Source organism: Ovis aries, chromosome 11 (genome assembly GCF_016772045.2).
Source record: "Ovis aries strain OAR_USU_Benz2616 breed Rambouillet chromosome 11, ARS-UI_Ramb_v3.0, whole genome shotgun sequence".
NCBI classification, from domain to species: domain Eukaryota; kingdom Metazoa; phylum Chordata; class Mammalia; order Artiodactyla; family Bovidae; genus Ovis; species Ovis aries.
The window spans coordinates 12617886-12638318 of NC_056064.1; the positions used below are offsets into that span (position 1 = coordinate 12617886).

The window sequence follows — 20433 nt, forward strand, 5'->3', positions numbered from 1 at the left end:
AGGAAACCATGTTGCCCTTGGTTTTGGACATCTGTGTTGTCCCGCATTTTTCAGCATGGGTCTGGCCTTGAGGCAAGGACAGAGCCTTGAGCGGAGCTGTGGAGTTGACATGTTGATGGGAGCCGCTGGGAGTACCTGGATAGATGAATTTAAATCACAGAGAGCAAAATTTCCTCATTCCATCACAGCTGATCTTCTCAGAGAGCCAATTACTAATATTGTGAGCCTGGCTTTTTCACCTGACCGAATTCTTCCTTATTTTAGGAATTGAAAACTGGACCAGACTCTATTTTTTCTTTTCTGATTGAATGATGTTTGGTTTCTAGAAGAAAATGTTGTCATCCTCCTTCACATGCTTTTCTACACTTTTACCACATTAGGTACACTTAAGTTGAAACCACATTTCTACATATATGTTGTATATATTATTTATGTGTGTGTTGAGAAACACACTTTTTTGTGTGGCTGGAGGAAAGAATTTGACATTTAGGAAATTACCAGTAAACTAAAAATACATGTACCACTTTCCCATTCTTCTTGCCCTCCCCACCCGACATATTAATACTTAGCTGGTGATGTATTTATTAAAATGTAAACATTTGAATCAAGGTTTACTGGTTGAAGATACTGTTTTCAGAGACTGAAAGGAGAGGGATCCTAGAGTCATTGGTTGGTAGCCTCTGCTGTTTCATTTCTGACTTGCACAGATAGCTTGTGAAGTGAAGATACATAGTCCTTGGCAACTAATATCTTCTGGGCATGTATTTTATGAACTAACAGGTATTTTTCTGCTTCGTTCTTTTAGGCCCATGTGTTTCTCTAGTTTAAAAATCATTTATAAGTGGAGAACTAGCTATAGCTGTGTAGTCCCTAAATGTGTATTTACCTTATGTGTGTGTGACTTCAGTGTGTGGAGGCTTTTTTAATGCTCTGTATGGGCGGGGAGTGTCATTGTCTAGCACACTGTTAAATACCTCATGAAATAATTACGCAGCCAGTTCTTCATTTTGAAATTTTTCTTTTCAACAGGTTTTGTACTGATTGCAAAAATAAAGTCCTGCGAGCCTATAATATCCTTATTGGTGAACTTGACTGCAGCAAAGAGAAGGGCTACTGTGCTGCACTTTATGAAGGCTTGCGGTGCTGTCCACATGAGCGGCACATTCATGTTTGCTGTGAGACAGACTTCATTGCACATCTTCTGGGTCGTGCTGAGCCAGAGTTCGCAGGAGGGTATGAGTATGTAATTTGCTAGAATGGGCTATCTAGCGCTTTGCTTCATTTTATCCTTCTGCCTCAGTACATCTGTGTGTAAATTAAAGTGTGCCTGTACAGATTTTGCTTTCTTTAAAATATGCATTTAGTTGAGTAAAAAAAAGAAAATGTTGATCCATTGTCTGCTCATTGTTGCTTGAAGTAGGAATTCCGGCTTTTTTTTTGCTTTCATTATTATAGCTTATCATTTTCACTTGAAAATGATTAGAAGGGATTTTTTTCCTTCCCTCCATCCATGCATTTCCATGTTTAAATTTTGTTTATAATGATGGTTTTTGCATAGGAAACGAGATCTTTGCAACAGGGGTTTAAGAAATACCTTACTGAATGTAATTCATGAACTGTGGCTGTTATAAAATTTTATCTCTGGCTTTGTTGTAAAAGTCAGGAAAAATTGTTCACAGAATACATCAAACCCACTCCCTTTCTGTTTTGTGTATTAGCTGTCATGTGAGTGCCTGTTTTCTGCAGGCATTTAGAGTACAAACACCACTTCTGTCACTGAAGTTTGATCATTTCTAGTAAAGACTAGCCTAGAGGGCTTTTGCCCAACATTAAGTCACTTTAGCATTGTCTTTCTCCATTCCCATCAAAAAGAACAAAAACCAAGTAGGCATTTGGTATAATTGGAAGATGAACTGTCACGCCTGCTATGAGCTGGGCACTTAAATTTGTGACGTCTCTGTGCCCCCAAAAGCATCTCTTTAGGGCCAGTTCCTGAATTACCTTCTTTTTAGCAATATTAGGACTAAGTTCTGCTTGCATGTGTATTTTGCATTGGTAATATACATGTGTGCTTGTGTATTTATATATCTGTTGAGTTTGAATGTATAAATGTCTTGTTATTAGTTTGTTTACTAGATACGCAGATTATGTTTAAAACCTGAACCTGCAGGGAGGTGTCATCGATCTCTTAACTGTTTCAGCTTAAGAACTGTAGGAAACGTGTGATTTATTCTCCTTTATAGGAGAAGAGAAAGGCATGCTAAGACAATAGATATAGCTCAAGAAGAAGTTCTGACCTGCTTGGGAATTCATCTTTATGAAAGACTGCATCGAATCTGGCAAAAGCTGCGGGCAGAAGAGCAGACATGGCAGATGCTTTTCTATCTTGGTGTTGATGCTTTACGCAAGAGTTTCGAGGTAAGAACAGTGGACTGCTTCAGTGTCTGGGCTGCTTAGTTGGAAGGTGGAATCTTTTTTTTTAATTACTTATTTCTTGATCGTGCTGCGTCTCTTTGCTGCACGAGGGCTTTTTCAGTGCGGCCTTCTCACGTGATGGCGTCTCTGGTCACACAGCACAGGCTCTAGGTGCACGGGCTTCAGTAGTTGCAGGTTCAGTAGCTGGGTCTCCGGGTCTGCAGAGTGCGGGCGGGCTCAGTGGTTGTGGTGCATGGGCTTATCTGCCGCCTGTGGAATCTTCCCAGACCAGGGATCAAACCCGTGTCCACTGCATTCGCAGGCAGATTCTTATCCACTGGACCACTGCGGAAGTTGTGAACTGTGGACTGAATCTTAATGTGAATCGCTGCCCTCACCTTGCCTTAGAGAGCTGTGAGCCACTGGTCATGGCTCTGGAGGGTTAGGAGAGGAGTTTGCTGGAGAGCTGGAATTTAGAACAAGTCTGTGGATTTTTCTTTGTTTTTTAAACCTATTGCACTGCCAGCCTTGATTTTTAGAGATTTTCAGAGTAGAGAACTGAAATTGACGATTATTTAATGAGAAGCTGCTATGAAACATAACTATTGACAAGTTAAAAGCAGCCCAAAAATAAGCATCAAAACTAGAAATATTTAATGAGTCCCAGTTTGCCTGCTTCTTTCCAATAATATGAAGTAACTGCTGTCTGAATGCCATGATGTGAGAGCTACTTTTTAGAAGCACACTGAAGGCTCTTTATAATGCTGGTATTGGGTTTTGTGTTGTGATTGAGTACTGTCTTTTTTCAGTTATGCTCTGTAGAATATAAATATTTAGCTAGTGAATATTCTGTTATATTCTAGGGCAGGGTCATAACTGTTTAACTGGTCACCTGTCCCTTTTGAGAATGGTATGAGAACTATAAACTCTTTTTCAAAAGCCCATCCTTGGACTTTAAACATTGTTCTGGGGAGTCTGAGGAGATGTATGTTCATTCTTGCCGAAAAGATTTCTTATTCCTTTTCTCTTTGTATATTTGTGTCTTCAGAAACTAGATCATTTAATCAGGTTAAATAGTGTTCTCATTGTATGAAGAAATAGGATGAATATTTACTTTGCTGTGTTAAAATTCTGAAATTTAAAATTAGAATATTTCTGGATTCAAACTGGAGTATGTGTAAGTCTCCCTTTCCCATAGGAGTTAGTTGCACATTCATTTCCTGATATTTTAAGACTGTCATCATTTAAGGTATTAAAATTTAAAATTCTTTTTGGGACTGCCAGTCAGAATTGCAGCATGCAATGCCAGTTTCTGTGTGTGTGATATCATTTAAAATTAACGAGTGAGAATTTCCTTGGAGAATAAAGAGAAGTTTGAGCCGGTACTCAGTCTCAGCTTTGTTTTTATAATAGATGACTGTGGAAAAAGTACAGGGTATTAGTCGATTGGAACAACTTTGTGAAGAATTTTCAGAAGAGGAACGAGTAAGAGAACTCAAGCAAGAAAAGAAGCGCCAGAAACGGAAGAATAGACGAAAAAACAAATGTGTATGTGATATCCCTACTCCCTTACAAACAGCAGATGGAAAGGAAGTAAGCCAAGAGAAGGTAGTACTCCTTAATATTGACTTGACAATATATGGCTTTTTTCCTAGATTTCAGCACTTTCACTGTGCTTTCTCAGAACATGGGTTCCTCTGGCTTGTACGTTGGCTTTTTTTCTTACTATAGTCTGTATAACAACCTCTTTAATGTCATTTGTTTTATAAAGACAATGTTCAATAATCAGTAGTATCTTACTGTCTGACCTTAGTATTCTGTTAGATCAAAGCCCAAATGTGAAAAGTTACCTCCATGCATGACCTAGAGCAGTTCTCAACTTCTGGTCTCAGGATCTCTTCTCATTCTTAAAAATTAGGGTGCCTAGTGAGCTTTTGTTTATGTGAATTATACTTATCAGCATTTATTGTATTAGAAATTAAAGTGGAGAAATTTTACTTTATATTTTTGCAAATCTCTTTAATATTTGGCTTAAAAGGGATCAGATAGATTCTCTTTATCTGTTTCTGCATTCAGTCTGTTTGCATATGTTGCTTGGTCAAAGCATGTGAATAAAGTCTGACTTCACTCATATATGGTAGGAAAAGAGGAGAGGAATAATTTAGTATAAGCCTTTTTAGATAGTTGTGGATATTCTTCTTTGGCATTATAACTTGACAGGTGGTAATTTCGTAAAGATTTTTTATAGTGTGGAACCTGACACCTTAAAGTGACCTTTCATACTTTTAAAATCCATCAGCAGTTTGAATAAATTTTATTCACGCATGATTCTGTAACATCATGCACTGGTCATTTGAAAACATAATGGTTCACTGAGGTAGGCACATCTCCTCAGATGTTGACATTTCATTACGTAGTATCAGACAGTCATGTTAAAACCACTGTTCTTCCCATTAGAAAGGTCTTAAGCTTCAATCTCATTGTGCTTATATATATAAGTTTTCAAAATTCTAATTGCAGTTTGAAAGTTTAAATTTTATCAGTGACAACACATACTGTCCTTTTTTCTTTTAAGAGCTAGACTGACTTCATTTATTTTTGAGAAAATGTCTTTTAAATATTCAAGTCTGAATAACCATAGTTTGTCTCTTATCCTCTCTTTCAAGTGAAGTTGGTGTTCTAGCTAGTTTAGCTTGCAGCTCAAACTATTGCACAGGTGCTTCTTGAGACAGTCATACATTGGTATTCATCAAAAATGCTTTACGCCGCCTTCTCATTTCTCACAGGCTAATAAAAAGACCTCTACTTCATGAGTTGGTATTTAATAAAATTAATATTTTTAGTGCTGCATGCATCAAAGACATTTATAAGTGAAATATCCTTTTATCTCTGTTTATTTCTGATGAGAATGCTTGACAAGTGAAGAATACAGTGACTGTTGGTACACACTTTGGTTGCTTTTCCCACCACTGCTTTTATACCATCAGTGTAAGTGTCAAGACAATGAAGAAGGCAATCACATCTTGGGATGGAAACGGTTTTGACCTAGGGAGCCCCTGGAGCCAGCAGACCACACTTCTGAGGACAGTTGTCCTAGACTTTCCTGATACCATTAAGGTCTTGACTTGGTTCTAATTGGTTCTCGGTTTTTAAATGAATTAATGATCTTCATGAGAATAGTTTTTTTTTCTTTAATTTTTATCTTTAGTTAGTTAATGTTGAGGAAATTAAAATATAGCCATATGGAGGTAAAGATTTTTACTATCTCTTCATATTGATCCTTAAAGGAAACAGACTTCATAGAAAACAGCTGCAAAGCCTGTGGCAGCACTGAAGATGGTAATAGTTGTGTAGAAGTAATTGTTACCAATGAAAATACATCCTGTACCTGTCCTACCAGTGGCAATCTTTTGGGGTCTCCTAAAATAAAGAAAGGTAAGTAAATAGTTTAAAAAATACTAACTCTTAAGTTTATTCTTTCTTTTAAAATACAAGAGCTTTTAGAGAGTCTGTAACCTAAAGGTTAGGAAGTGCTTTATAGACCCAAGAATATCATATAATTTAGTCAAACACTTACAGTATTTGATTTGTTAAACAATAAGGAAGTAAAAAACCGTAAGTCTCCAGTCACATTTTCATTATTTAATGTACTATTTACTTTCAGTAAGCCATCGGTTTTGAAATTTTTAAGTAGTCCCCATTTGGGTTATCCTTTGTCTCAATATATTTATTGGCATGTTAATAGTAACTGACTTGATTTGTCCTCAGGCTTATCGCCACACTGTAATGGTAGTGATTGTGGATATTCATCTAGCATGGAAGGGAGTGAAACAGGCTCTCGGGAGGGTTCAGACGTCGCCTGCACTGAAGGCATTTGTAATCATGACGAACACGGTAGGTTCAGATTACACTTCCCAATTATTTCTGCTACATGGTTGAGTTAAGCACATAAATAAGAAATTACTGATTCCTGCAGGTGATGACTCCTGTGTTCATCACTGTGAAGACAAAGAGGATGATGGTGATAGTTGTGTTGAATGTTGGGCAAATTCAGAAGAGAACACCACCAAAGGAAAAAATAAAAAGAAGAAAAAGAAAAGCAAGATGTTGAAATGTGATGAACATGTAAGTGTCATAAAGTGTCATTCTTAAACCTTTGCTCCTTTCCTTGGAGTCGCTTAGTCGATACACACCTTAGTCACTAGGCTTTTTTTTTTTTTTTTTTTAGAATGAATACCTATGCAGTTCCGTTGGTTCCTCATCCTGTGATTTTTTTAGGCATGTGTGTCTGATGTGTGGGTGTTTGTCCAACAGTCCATGTGCGACATAAATCCAGTTCATTTTTTCGCAATAGTTTTTAATCTGTTAGCTCTGTGATCTTGAGCGGTTTGCTTGATCTGTTTTCCCTGCTGTACAATGGAGATAATAGTCCCTGTCAGATCAGATTCTGTGAAGATGAAATGAGAGTATATTGATGGGTTACATAGTGTTTGTGTATGCATGCTCAGTTGTGTCTGACTTTTTGTGACCCCCTGGACTGTAGCCCCCCAGGCTCGTCTGTTAATGGAATTTCCCAAGCAAGAGTACTGGAGTGGGTTGCCATTTTCTACTCCAGGGGATCGTCCCGACTGAAGGATCGAACCCTTATCTCTTGTGTTTCTTGTGGTGGCAGGCAGATTCTTTACTGCTGAGCCACCTGGGAAGCATAGTGTTTGCTGTGCAGTAAATGCCTAGTAACTGCCCGCTGTTGCTGCTCTTCTGTATTCCTGGTGAAATCTTAACATACTCTCGGGGCATGCATTTTTTTCTGTAAAAAATAGTCATTGCTATTATGCTCTGCCTTTTGGGGCTTCCTTGGCTCAGTGGTAAAGAACCTGCCTGCCAGGCAGGAGACTTGGGTTCGATCCCTGGATTAGGAAGATTCCCCTGGAGAAGGAAATGGCAGCCCACTCCAGTATTCTTGTTTAGGAAATCCCATGGACAGAGGAGCCTGGCGGGCTGCAGTTCATGGGGTCGCAAAAAGTCCGACATGACTTCACAACTAAACAACCACCACCTGCCTTTTTACCTGAGAGATACTTTTGCTGTGGTTTCAGATCCAAAAGCTAGGAAGCTGTATCACAGATCCAGGTAATCGAGAGACCTCAGGAAATACCGTGCACACAGTGTTTCACCGTGACAAGACCAAAGATGCACATCCTGAAAGCTGCTGCAGCTCTGAGAAGGGTGGGCAGCCACTGCCTTGGTTTGAGCATAGGAAAAATGTACCACAGTTTGCAGAACCTACAGAAACATCGTTTGGTCCTGATTCTGGAAAAGGTGCCAAGAGCTTAGTTGAACTCCTTGTAAGTAAGCCATGGTATTTTTTTGTGGATAACTGATTGCTCATGGGACAGATGTGGGAGGAGACAGTATTTGAGGGTTTAACATTCGGAATGGGAGGTGGCTTTTAAGCAGTATTTTATTATTTTTTGGTGACTTCATTCCTGCTCTTCCACTGTGTAACTGTTCTGGAGCACATTTCCTTGTCCTCCTTTGTCTCAAAGGTAGAAGAGCCTAGTTGGGAGAGGCACAGAGAGTTAGCATCAAGTCTAAGAGTCCGACTCCTTGGTGGGGGTTATTATAAGCAAGCTGCCTTTCTGAGTGCTTATTAATGGTAGCCAACCTTCCAGACCAGGAAAGTATATAGAATCTGAACTCGAGTGCATTTTCCGGGTTACTTCTTCATGTAACCTTCATGTCATGTAGGCATAACCGAACTTCGGACATCTTTTATAATTGATTTGCAGTCTTTATACCTGATGAATTATACCTGATTCCAAGCAACCTGGGGCATAGTTCATGTGGAATTTGGAGGAGGGGCAAGGAAAGAAAAGAGTGGCATCTTTTCTGTAGTCATTACAGGATTCCAAGGGAAACAAATACTTTAGAATACTAGCTTTTTTCTTTTTTATATAGTTGTAAAGTTTATTGGTGATACTGTATATTTCACAAGTTTTAAAAAGGTTATATTTTACCTAACTTGTGGAGATAACTATTTCAACATAGAACCAGCCAGAGAAAAGTCAGATTATTTAAAATTTGGTAGCTGTTTATAACCATCTCTAATTAATCACTTTTTAAGGCTAAGGTGTGTTAGTAGTCTGCTTATAGGCTTCTGGGACAAATTATAGATCGAGTTTTAAATCAAGTTGAGTTGCATTTTATTCTTACTTAGTACTTTCCAGGGCAGAATGACATTTTGTCATCCTGTAAACATTCTATTTAAAGGCTTTATGTGACTGAATTGAAACTAAAAACTAGCCTGCTTTAATTTTTAGCTGTCTTCAATTAGCATAGCATTTTGCATTCTTCATTTAAGTCATAGTCTTAACTACTGCTCTAATTTGCAGGATGAGTCTGAATGTACTTCAGATGAGGAAATCTTTATCTCACAAGATGAAATACAGTCATTTATGGCTAATAACCAGTCTTTCTACAGCAATAGAGAACAATACCGACAGCATCTGAAGGAGAAATTTAATAAATACTGCCGCTTAAATGATCACAAGAGGCCCATTTGTAGTGGCTGGTTGACAACGGCTGGAGCAAATTAAATAAATAAAATAGCTCTGTCTTTCAATGAAACACTCAAGATGACTACTGCGCCTTCTCTTTCAAAAAAACTCTTTAATTTTAGTGACTTATGGCAAAATTTTATCTTAAATCAATGTGATTCTTTCTTGTTTTGGGAGACGGTGGAGGTAACCTCATTAGTTTGTTCTTTCTTCAGGCTTGTGTCTTTAGTTGTGTGGCTGCGCAGGCCTGCCATATGATTTAAGCCATCTCTTTTCATTAAATGTTTCTCTTCCTGTGAGACTTACTAAAAAGCAACTTAGTGGCAAAAGTAATGTTGTACTTATACTTCTGTACAGAAATGACAATGAGCTGAATATATGGTTTTACAAAGTAGACATCCACTTGCAAAATGTTTGGATGTAATGTTAAAGCGCAATGTGCAAAATTTAAAATAAAGAATATTTATTAATACGCATAGTAAAATTTGGTGTACATGTTTCTACTTAATGTGTGGCAGTATTTTAATTAGCCACCTGTGGTCTTGGTACTTGACCAGTGATGATACTAAAGAGGATGAAGAGCAAATGAGGAGAGAGATACAGGCTGTTGAAGACAAAAATTCTTCCCTTCATCAGAGTTGACAGCTGAGAAGAGCAGGTTCCAGTCTTTTGTTCTGAAAGAATAAATCTGCGATACCTTTAAATACTGACTAGCATATTACTTCCTTGTGAGATTTTTTAACTGCTGTTATTTCTAATGCTCCCTGATAACATAACACAAAGCACCTTAAATTCAGAGGTTCAGATTGAACTAGAAGAGTGAAAGCAGAACTTGGCAGAATTTCAGCCAGGGGTTGCCTGGTCAGTAGTTACTCAGTGCCTAGAGAGCTGGGAGCAGAAGGCTACGCTGAGAGCTGACCGCACTGCGGTCTGTGTGAGTGCCTGTTCCTTATCTGGTTTCCAACAATAAAGTCACTCTGGCTTTACAGTTTACTGTTTTCACAAGCTGTCTGTGAGTACTGAAGGTGAGATTCCCCTAGGAGTAGCATTTGGCTGTCATTTAAAAGGTTGAGTCAATAGTTCAGTAAAATCATGTGCTTAGAGCTTTGTGTTTACATGTTGATAATACTCGGTGGGCAGCAGACAAATGGTGGGACGGTCAGTACCTCTCTGCAGTGGGGATGGAGTGAACCTTCTGGATTTTCTACCACTTACTCAGATTTCTAATCAGATTTCAAGTGGGAACAGCAGAAGCTTAGTGACATTTTAACTTTTGTATTTGGTATTCTTTTGAGCTACCTGCTGAGTTGTCTTTTCAAATCATAGTGTTGTACAAGGACTAGGGCAGAGATAAAATGAGTAATTCCTTTCTGATCCTTGTTTGCCTTCATCCTGGAATCCATAAAAAACGACTAAGGGTTCTCCCAACAGCCTTTGGCTCTGAGCCCAATCCTCTTTCCACCACCTGTTGCAGTCAAGTTTTCTCTTGAGACTCCTAAATTAAGCAAGGGTTGGTTTTGTTTTCATCTTTGCCCTTGGGGCCAAACACAGGAGGGCTTGCTGATTGAATACCCCAGCCACATTCACGGCTTATTCCACTGGTTGCAGTGGTGGGATTCCAGCAGAGATGGTTTCTCTTTGAAAGGATGGCTATATAAAGAATGCAGAAGTGAGGCAGTATTCCGTGTTTTGATGGAATATCCTTAGTGGTCAGCAAAGTGACTTCTACTTTGAACAGAACCAACAACCTAAGAAGAGACAAGGTGAAGAGACACAGTGAAGGCAATTTCAGAACACATCCCCTGGCCTAATACTGGACTGCTTGCCATCCAAGCCAGGCTCCTCATCTGTCTCGGTATATCCTATAAAATGACTGTTAATAGGTTCTATCTCATAGGGCTCTTGTGCACATTAATATATTTGAGGTGCTTAAAATATATTTTACTGCGCCTGTCACAGTAAGCGCTCAATAAATGTTAGCTATTGCTTTTATCTTTCGCGTACACCATGATGTATTTGCTCCAGTGGGAGCAGGGGCGCTTAGCGAAGTTGTAGACTGTAGGTTATTAGGGATACAATCCCCTCCACCCCAATACACGTGTACTTGGAAGTGTTTGCATTTTTAACCATGAGTTCTCCTCGGTTAGAAAGGCCGAGCGATCAGGCGGGGTTGAAAGATCACCCCGTCCCAAGGTCACCCAGCGTCGACCGCTAAGACGCTCAACCTTCTCTTAAGCTGAACCGCTCCCATCAGCCACCGGCTGGTTGAGGAAGGCGTCACCTTAAGTGCCCTGTAGCTTCTCTTCCTGGCCTTTGGGTCAGGATAGGGAAGGCGGACAGAGCAAGAGGCGAGTACGCGCGTCCCCAGGCCTGGTGCAAGCCCGCGCCGAGCCTCGTTCTCTTCCAAGGATAAGGGCTCAGAGGGAAAACTACAAACTACCGGGACCCTCCCGCCCAGTCCCGCGAGAAGCGGTTTTCTCCGGGCGGGGACCGGGCGAGGGCCGGAAGGGGCGGGGCCGAGGATCCGGCGAGAGCCGGATGGGGCGGGGCGGTGCCCTCGCGGCAGGGGCGGGGCGGTGCCCGCGCGGCAGGGGCGGGGCGGGGCGGGGCCGCCGGCCCGCATCGTCCGCCAGCCGGGATGTGGCCGATCGCCGAGGAGCGGAGGGTGGAGCAGGGGGCGGAGGCCGGCCAGAGTGGAGGCAGGTCCTGGCGTACCTCTGACGCGGGCAGGTCGACGGCGGGCGCCGCGGGGGTGACAAGAGAGCGGCCGGGCCCCTACGACCTAGGGCGGAGCCCGGCGGTCCAAGTGCTCTGCTCCCAGAGCGAGGTGCGCGGGCGGCTCGGGACCCTGGCCAGAGCCGGCATGGAGCGGTGGCGTGACCGGCTGGCACTGGTGACGGGAGCCTCGGGAGGCATCGGCGCGGCCGTGGCCCGGGCCCTGGTCCAGCAGGGTCTGAAGGTGGTGGGTTGTGCCCGCACCGTGGGCAACATCGAGGTAAGGCCCTGCGGGGGAGCGAGTGGCTCCGGGTGGCGTCGTTTCCGCCGGGCTTGGGTCCAGGTGGGGGATGGGGAGCGGTCGGAGCCAAGGTGTCACGCCGCCCTCTTGCCCCAGAGCCGCTTGCAGCGGGCTCAGGGACAAGAGAGGTGGATGCCTAGTTGGTGGAGGAGGCTTTTGGACCCCTCAGGGCAGGACTGTATCTTTGCTTTTTAAAGTCTTATCCGTTAGGGGGCTTTTTTCCTGACAGCCTCTGTTCTAGTATACTAAGTCTCTGACTCCCTGGCATCTTTTCTCCTGCTTACCTACCTGCCTGCTCAGGTTGGCTGAGAAAAGGAGAAGCCAGGGAGAAGGGAAGAAAGCTTTCTGGCCTCAGTGGCTAAGCTAGCTACTGGGTTGCTTCCTCTGATTCCCAGACCTAGTCCACAAAGCCAAACAAAGCGAGCAGGAGCTAGAGGACTTGATCCTGCTCAGTTTTCACCCAGGACTGAGAGTGGGGTTGGAGTGGGAGTGGAGCTTTTCTGAAGAGGCTCAGCTCCACTTCTCCTGAAGATGAGGGTTAACCCCTCCTCGATGGGCATAAGGGACAAATGGGATGTATATATAAAGTAGACCTTTTTTCAGTTTCACTGTCACAGGTGGGACTGAGCAGGTAAACCAGGGCATTGAACCTGTGCGCTCTGGGGAACAAAGCAATGTGGAACTGAACTCCCTGGTTTTTCTCTTAATGGGAGTTGGGAGCCCCAAGGGTTGTGAGCAATAAGAGCTTAGAGAAAAAGGAAATGAAGTTGGCTGTGTTGGAGCAGGGAGGAAGAAGGGAGAGCAGTTTCCATCATAGGAGCACTTTGGATTTACCCCAGGCAGGAGCCCCCCTCGGGGTTTGGGCTGGTGCTGAGCTTGACCTCCACCCTTGCTCAAAGTCCTCGGGGCAGGGAGAGGGCGAGGAGGCCTTGGGTGGGGCTGACCTGGAAGGTGTGCTGAAGGGAGGCCTGTCCCCTCCCCTGCTGCCGACCAAAGGTACGCTTTATAGCCTCCTAGAAGGTTCCAAGGTCACCTGGCTATACCCTTGCCCCACACTGCCCCTCCCTTTCTCCTGTTCTGAGGTGCTCAGGGCCTGCCTCCACTCAGGAGCCTAGAGGATCAGACCAGGGATTAGGCCACTTGATTCTCTGATTCTAAAGCCACTCTTGCCTTCTGTTCCTACTCCCACCCCCACTGCAAACCAGCCAGGAGAAGGGTCCCTGAACCCTGAGGAGAGCCCCCGCCTGATCACTTGCCCCCCAGGAGGACTCCTTTAATGAGGGGGGATGGCTCAGCTGTGAGGGGACTGACATGATTTCAGGTCCTTTTTGAGGATAGATGCGGACAGGTAGGGCAACGAGAAGACAGTGACAGAGAGACATGTATTATCAGTCCCTCCATTTAGGGCTTTGAGTCTGGAGGAGGAATGGAGAAGTTTCGTGCCAGGAGAGGGCAGAATTCCAGGGTGCTTTGCCCACCATCTGATTTTCTTGATTGGTTGATGGATTCATTCACTGACACTCAAACAAAATTTGAGTTCCAACCTCCTACAATGAGAAGCCCTGTTTCCCGAGGGGGTCGTTGAGCAGGTGAAATGTTGAGTAGGTGAAATTGGGTGAAGGGGGACTTCTGAGTCCCAGAAGACTGTACTGCTTAAACTCATGGAAAGTTAACGCAGAAAAGAATTTCCTAGATCACCTGACCGAGCCCTTTATTCCTGACTTCGTTTGGGGGTAGGACGGTGTTCCAGGGCAGGAGACCCAGCTGGCCCTCCTCTAGAGCTCCCTGCCCTGGTACCCAGGGCCCACCCACACATGTCCATAGACACCTTGAGGAGGCTCAGGTGCCCGGTCACTGGCCTCCAAAGCAACCACACAGCCGGTTTTCTTCATGCTTCTGAATGGCCGCTTACCTCATCTATCTCCCAGTGGCCTTTCTCTCTCAGGGATCCTTAGTGTCTCTAGGGCCCTGGCAGTGCCCAGCAGGTGCCCGGTGTCACCTACTACCTGGCTTGGCTCACAGTCTCCAGAGAAACTGGGGTGGAGGGTGGTGCCCCGTGGGTCAGAGAGAAAGACTTCCCTGACCTCCTGACGATTTTTATAGGTGGGGCGAAGGGAGACTGGCTGTTGAGCTCAAATGAAAAGTGAAAAGTCTGTGTGAGGGTTCTGAGCCAGCTGGCTGCAGCTTGTGGAGGGACAGCGATCATGTAGATATAAGCCTTTCTGAGAGGGGTTGGTAGAGTGATGGGAGAGAAGCAAATCGAGGTCCTGGTGACTCTGGGCGCTGGTGGAAGAAGCATGGGGTGGAGTATGGCTATGAGTGGAGGTGTGTTCCTATTGGGAAAGAGTCAGAAAAGAGACATCTCTTCATTCCCGGGATCCCTAGGCCCCTTCTCTGACCACTCCCCACCTCACCCCAGAGCCCCAGAAACTTCTCCCTTCTTGAACGGAAGACTCGAGTTTATTTGGGAGGTTCCTCCGCTGATGATCTCAGCCTCTCTGACCCTCGCTCAGGGACTGCTCTCACCCCTGGACTTTGACCTGAGAGGTCAGGCTGTGGGGATGGCCACCAGAGGAGAGAGCTCTGTGAGCGGTGACAGCAGCGGGAGGTGGGGTTTGAGGGCGTGGGATGGGTTGTGTGTGGAGTGAGCAGCTCATCCCAGTTAGACCCCTGTTGGGTTTCATAGGAGCTGGCTGCAGAATGTAAGAGTGCAGGCTACCCCGGGACTTTGATCCCCTACAGATGCGACCTGTCGAACGAGGAGGACATCCTCTCCATGTTCTCAGCGGTCCGCTCTCAGCACAGTGGTGTGGACATCTGCATCAACAACGCTGGCCTGGCCCGGCCTGACACCCTGCTCTCAGGCAGCACCAGAGGCTGGAAGGAAATGTTCAATGTAAGGCCTGGGGGTGGGGTCTGTGGGTGGGGAGAAGAGGGTCGCAGCAGCTGGGAGGAACGCAGAAAGAAACCATAGACATCTATAGCCAGGAGGAAAGCAGGAAGGTAGACATCTATGGCCAGGAGGAAAGCAGGAAGATAGACATCTACGGAGAGGAGGCTTCAGGTTTCTGCCTGGGGCCCTTTGAGTCTCACCTGCTCCCCAGAGGGAGAGGGAGTGGAGGAATGGCCAAATCTTTCCCATTCTTCTTTCCTTTGAGCCCGTGGGGGCAGTGCTTAAAAGCTGTTGGAAGAGAGATTGATAGGAAAGAAAACTGCCTTCAGTCAGATGTCCCCAGGTGTCAGCTTTGTGCTTGGGGACATGGTCTGATGGGAAGAAAAGGAACCCAGAGCCAGGAGATGAAGATGATGGTCTCATTCAGCCCCTCCAGTAACCATGTGGCTTCAGGCAGGTCGTCACCCTCTCTGAGCTGCAGTCTTGTCACATGTTAATTGGGTTGAACTGCACCTAGACCATCAATGTCTGGGATCATAAATTCCAGTGTCCCCTGAGGCCAGGTAGGAACTCAGAGAGTGGGGCGGGTCACACAGGGAAGCACTTGGCCATGGAGGCACCCCACCTCGCTGCCGTCTAGGCAAACACAGCCTGGTGTGGCCAGATCGTGTGACTTCTCGGCCATCAATTTCCATGGAGACCCCCCATTCACCCCATTCACCAAAACCTCAGCTCCAGGAATGCAAGGACTTTTGTCTATTTTATTTTTAGAATGTTTTAAAACCACGTGTAGACCAAGCACAGCCTTCAGGGCATGAGTTTTCAACCTCTAGACTGTAATATGGGGCAGTACCTTCAGGGTATGAAACTAATTCTGAGAAGTGAAAAGCAGTGTGTAAAAAAAAAAAAAGTGGAAAGCGGTGTGTAAATGGAATTTTTCTATCCACCCCCCCCCCCGCCCCGCCCCAGACTTTTCATATGTGCTTACAATAGCACCTGACAGGTGCTTGGGCCCAGAAATGAGCAACAAACATTGAAACGTTAAACAGGGATATGCAGCCCTGCCCTTGCCCTTAGAGAACCTTCTGGGAGATCCAAGTTGTGGACTTCACCTGCAGTCAGGGCGTCTCTAAACCTAGACCTCAGCTTGCCCGACTGTAAAGCGAGGCACGGATATGAAATCCCTAAGACCCCATTCAGCTCGAACATTATGTCTTTCTCTTAGGATTGTCTTACGAGACATCTCCCAAGAGAACCACATCCGTGATCACAGAGGGAACCCTTGACCCCCAGATCTAGGAGATTCGCTCCCCTGGCCTGAGGGGATCTGTTTCTCCTAGTTTCTCTGTCTCCATCCCTCTGTCCCCAGGAGCTGAGTTCTCTGCCCCACAAACCCACGTTGTTAAGAGGACCAAAAGCAGGGCTGGAAACTGCCTGTGTCCTGCCGTGAACGCGGGGCCAGGTTTATAGCGGGAGTGTTCTGTCCCGATGCCTGGCGCTGACACCTGATAAAGAGAAACGTCTGACCTCCCAGCTGGTCTCCTCTCTTCCCGGGAGGAGAGAGTGAAGGCCCGCTGAAAGTTTTATCTCTGCTTGCCCTCCTGGGCGAGCCTAAGTGGTGGGGCTGGATGGGTGCTTTTAGCAGAGACCCTTCCGTCAGGCCTCTGTTCCCTGCAGGCTGGGGTCTGGGGGTCACCTCTGCCAGAGGAGCGGGAGTGGGTGGGGTGCAGGAAGCCTCATGCCCTTGGGAAGCCCCTTGCCACACAGTGACACGTGACCGCACCCCCTGTGCCCAGTCCTGTAAACGGGATGGAGGTTGGAGGATGGCCTGGAAGGACGGAGGGCCAGCCTTCTCCCATCCACTCTAGTCTCGAGGGAGGGGCCAGAAAGGCAGAGAGCAGCGGGGTGAAAGGCTGAGCTTGGTCCTGAGGAGAGAGATTTTCAAAGGAAGGAAGGATTTTAGGCTGTTTTGGAGAGATGAGAGCCAGTGACTGTCCCAGAGAAGAGTAGGGCATTTGGGGAAGAAAAGGGGGTGAATTCCCTGAGGCAGAGGAGACAGCCAAGATGGGGAGCGCTCCTGGGTCCTGGGTGCATTCGGGGAGGGGTGGTGTCTCTCCCCGAATGCACAGGAACGTGAGGGCATCACCTAGGGAGGGGAGCTGTCAGCTGGGGCTGGTGGCTGGACGGCAGCGGCACGTAAGGCCCGCGATGCTGACCTGTCCTTCGTCTAGGGTAGGACCCGGCCCTGTTTGGGATGCCCCCCACCCCAGAGTGCTCTGGGGCTCCATCACCTGCTCATACGGGCCCAAAGATGCAGACACGCGTTGCCCCCGCCCCGGCCTGCAGGTGAACGTGCTGGCCCTCAGCATCTGCACGCGGGAAGCCTACCAGTCCATGCGGGAGCGGAAGGTGGATGACGGACACATCATCAACATCAACAGGTGCAGCGGGCGGCGCGGGCTGGGGTCAGGTTGCCCCCACCCTCCCAGCGGAGTGACCTGCCGCGGCTCCTTTGACCTCTTTGGACCTCAGTGTTCCCCGGTGGTAGAGCAGGGCTTTCACACCCAGTTAACACCCAGATGGCACGACTGGGGGGCTGGAAAGAATGTTGTTGTGGTTGTTTAGTTGCTTAGTCCTGTCTGACTCTTTGTGACCCCGTGGACTGTGGCCCGCCAGGCTCCTCGGTCCATGGGATTCTCCAGGCAAGAAAACTGGAGTGGGCTGCCATGCCCCCCTCCAGCGGGGGGAAGAGTACATGCCAAACGCCAGCCCCTCGTTGGCTGGAAGGGGTGGCTCGGCCCCTTGGTGGCCGAGGCCTGGGGGCCCTCCCGGGACTGGGGTTCTCCATCCCTCAGGCCGCAGCAGGAACCTCACCCAGTGGCACAGAGGCTGCAGTCTCTGTCATGGGGGCGCCCGCGGAGACACGGCTTCCGTGCCGTAGACTCTCAGGAGAAGCCTCTCAGTGAACCACACGGGTGAAAGGGAGAGAGCTTTGACAGCCTGCGTGGACTGGAGAGGGAATCCTGGGGTCCACAGAGGGAGGCCTTGGAGGAAGAGGGGGCCGGAGGAGCTGTCAGTGTGGATAAGCCGGATGAGTGGCGGGGGGACAGTCCCTGATGTTCAGGAGGCACCTGGGGGTGCAGCTGGTCCGGCAGGCAGCCCGGCGTCACTCTCTCCTTCCCCTTCCCTCCCTCCGCCCAGCATGAGTGGCCACCGAGTGCCACCCCCAGCCGAGACCCATTTCTACAGCGCTACCAAGTACGCTGTCACCGCGCTGACGGAGGGGCTGAGGCAAGAGCTCCGGGAGGCCCAGAGCCACATCCGAGCCACGGTGAGGGGCGACCTGACCCCGGCCCCTTCCCACCGCACACACTCGCGGCCCCAGAGCCTGGCGTCCGCCCCGGGGACGGACCTCCCGGGCTCTGCTGCTGCCTGCGTGGCCCTGCTCAGTCCTCAAGTCCCCGCGTGTCTCTGCCTTTAAGGCGGGAGAGGGGCTGACTTGAACCTAGAGGAGGGGGCGGGGGCGGAGGGGTGAGGCTGAGGGAGCACAGGGGGCCTTGGGAGGCCATGGCCGGAAAGCAGGACTGGGGCTCTCCTCGGGAAGGCTGCCCGAGCTTGGGTGGCTTGCTCAGCCTCTCCATGCCTCAGTCTTTCCAGCTGTAAAATGGAGATGAAAACACCTAGCAGGTTATGAGGGTTTAAGGGAAGCCACTTTGTAAAACTGACCTGGCTTTTAGTAATGGCCCGGTAGCTGGTAGGAATCATTCTGATAACCCCCCCGTGGCAGCTTTGGAGGGCGGAGGTGGCTGCTGGAACTTGGGTGGCCGTCCCTGTGAGGCTGGGGCCCTGTGGCCTCCGTCCTTTCCCTTCCAGCCCCCGCCCCAGGCCTGACCTCAGGCCAGGGCTCAGCTCCTGAGCAGGCTCTCTCTGTTGGCCCAGTGCATTTCTCCAGGAGTGGTGGAGACACAGTTTGCCTTCAAACTTCACGACAAGGACCCTGAGAAGGCAGCTGCCACCTATGAACACATGAAGGTGGGGCCCAGTGAAGCCACCCACTCCCTAAATGAAGGCGAGGGAGACCTGGCCTTCAGACCTCGCCCTTCTAGCCAGCCTGTCGCCTCTCCTGGGTTGGGGGAACATGGATGCAGGAGAGGACCTCCCTGGTGGGGGGGAGGACCTTGGATCATTCTGTCTTCGCCTCACCCCTTTCCCCCCGTGCTCCCAGTGTCTCAAACCTGAGGACGTGGCCGAGGCTGTCATCTATGTTCTCAGCACGCCCCCACATGTCCAGGTGAGTCTGGCCTTGGCTGTCTGTCCCCTGGAGGATCCCAGCCAGCCCAGAGGCGGAGAGTGGGGAGGCCTTAAAAGGGTGGGGAGAGCGTCCCGGCTTCCTCAAGCCTTGTGCCTTCTGCAGATTGGAGACATCCAGATGAGGCCCACGGAGCAGGTGACCTAGTGCCCTGTGGGGAGCTCCTCCTTCCCGCGCCCCCCTCACAGCTGGGCACCTGCCCCTGGACTGGGGGTGTTGATTTCTGAACCCCTGGATTCCACTTCCTTTCCCCACCCCCACCAGGGGCTAGAAAACTTGAGGTTTTTATATGTCAAATTGTTTCCACCATGAGTGGGTGAGGGGAGAGGAGGTGGTGTCCCCTGATTGTTTTACCTGCTCCTGCTTTCTCGGTCCCCTTCTTGGGCTCCCTGGCCTTTGTCTGCTGCCCTTGTCTTCTCCCCTTCGGCCTGGGGAAGGGACTGTGGCCAAAAGTGGGGCTTTCCCCTATCCCTATCCCCACCGTCCCTTGAGGATGAGGCTGCGGAGGGAAGCCCTCACCTTCCATCTGAATGCTTACTGGGGCTCCAGGGGTCCTTCTCTCCCTCCCCCACCGCCCGTCTTTGCCCCACCTCAGTTCTCCAGCCCCACTGTGGCTTCCCCACCCCTCATGGGGTCCTCCCTCCACTCTTGACTATGGCAGCAGAATACCAGGTCCTGCCTCCCAAGTGGGTTTCACTGTGATCATTAAAAAAAGAAAAATTGCATTAAAAAATCTTGGCTGCAAAAGTGTCTTTCAGTTCTTACCCCTTCCTGTGATGAGGAATGGTTGTCTCAGTTTCTTACAGGAGAGCGGGAAGGTGGGTGGATTGGGGGCATCCTTCCTGGAGTGTGAATTACCTTTCGGTTGGGTCTGGAAAATGGGTAGGAATTTCCGGCCAGAAAAAGAGGACCGCAGGGCGAGCCAGGCAGGGAAGCCCCAAAGAGCACGCAGGGCTGGAATAGCACAGAACTTAGTGCAGGAGTGAGGCTGAAAAGGTAGCTCCTGCCTGGATCTCGGTGGGGGCGGGGTCTGGGTCCTGAGCAAGGAGTCTGACCCTTAACCTGTGCGGCCAAGGGCATCAGCTGGCTTGTCAGTAGGCCAGATCGGTGCTAAGGTGTGACAGGCAGTGGAGGTGTCGCGGAGGGGCTGGATGCAGAAGCAGCTCCGGAGGAAAACCGCCAGCCCCCGGTGGCGGAGGGCGTCACTACGCCCAGACAGGTTGGACAGGAAATCCAACACATC

At 47.9% G+C, this 20433-nt stretch overlaps 2 protein-coding genes across 13 annotated transcripts in view; both read left to right on the top strand.

Moving 5' to 3' along the window:
• GGNBP2 (gametogenetin binding protein 2) overlaps positions 1–9456 on the top strand; it is a 32028-nt gene extending 22572 nt beyond the window's left edge. For 3 of the 12 annotated variants that reach the window (XM_042255357.2, XM_042255359.2, XM_012185260.5), the window contains 8 exons: positions 1030–1233; positions 2244–2418; positions 3829–4023; positions 5703–5850; positions 6184–6309; positions 6392–6540; positions 7512–7760; positions 8808–9456. In XM_042255357.2, coding sequence (XP_042111291.1) covers positions 1030–1233; positions 2244–2418; positions 3829–4023; positions 5703–5850; positions 6184–6309; positions 6392–6540; positions 7512–7760; positions 8808–9011 — 1450 coding nt within the window. In that variant the 3' untranslated portion in view covers positions 9012–9456. Of the gene's footprint in view, positions 1–1029; positions 1240–2243; positions 2419–3828; positions 4024–5702; positions 5851–6183; positions 6310–6391; positions 6541–7511; positions 7761–8807 lie in introns of all 12 variants that reach the window. The other 9 variants (XM_042255356.2, XM_012185259.5, XM_012185257.5 and 6 more) reach the window with 5 other exon arrangements.
• A 2127-nt stretch (positions 9457–11583) lies between these two features.
• Positions 11584–19937, top strand: DHRS11 (dehydrogenase/reductase 11). Its single transcript, XM_027975317.2, has 7 exons — positions 11584–11967; positions 14675–14884; positions 17228–17322; positions 18083–18212; positions 18821–18913; positions 19107–19172; positions 19296–19937. The coding sequence occupies exons 1-7, from the start codon at positions 11611–11613 to the stop codon at positions 19335–19337; spliced, it is 993 nt and encodes a 330-aa protein (XP_027831118.1). The 5' UTR covers positions 11584–11610; the 3' UTR covers positions 19338–19937.
• The last annotated feature ends 496 nt before the right edge of the window (positions 19938–20433 follow it).

Excerpts from the sequence above, each read along its gene's own strand:
- DHRS11 (XM_027975317.2), top strand. The coding sequence starts at position 11,611 with ATGTGGCCGATCGCCGAGGAGCGGAGGGTGGAGCAGGGGGCGGAGGCC. Across the intron at positions 14,885-17,227 it reads GCTGGAAGGAAATGTTCAAT|GTGAACGTGCTGGCCCTCAG; the intron begins GTAAGGCCTGGG and ends CCCGGCCTGCAG. Across the intron at positions 19,173-19,295 it reads GCACGCCCCCACATGTCCAG|ATTGGAGACATCCAGATGAG; the intron begins GTGAGTCTGGCC and ends TGCCTTCTGCAG.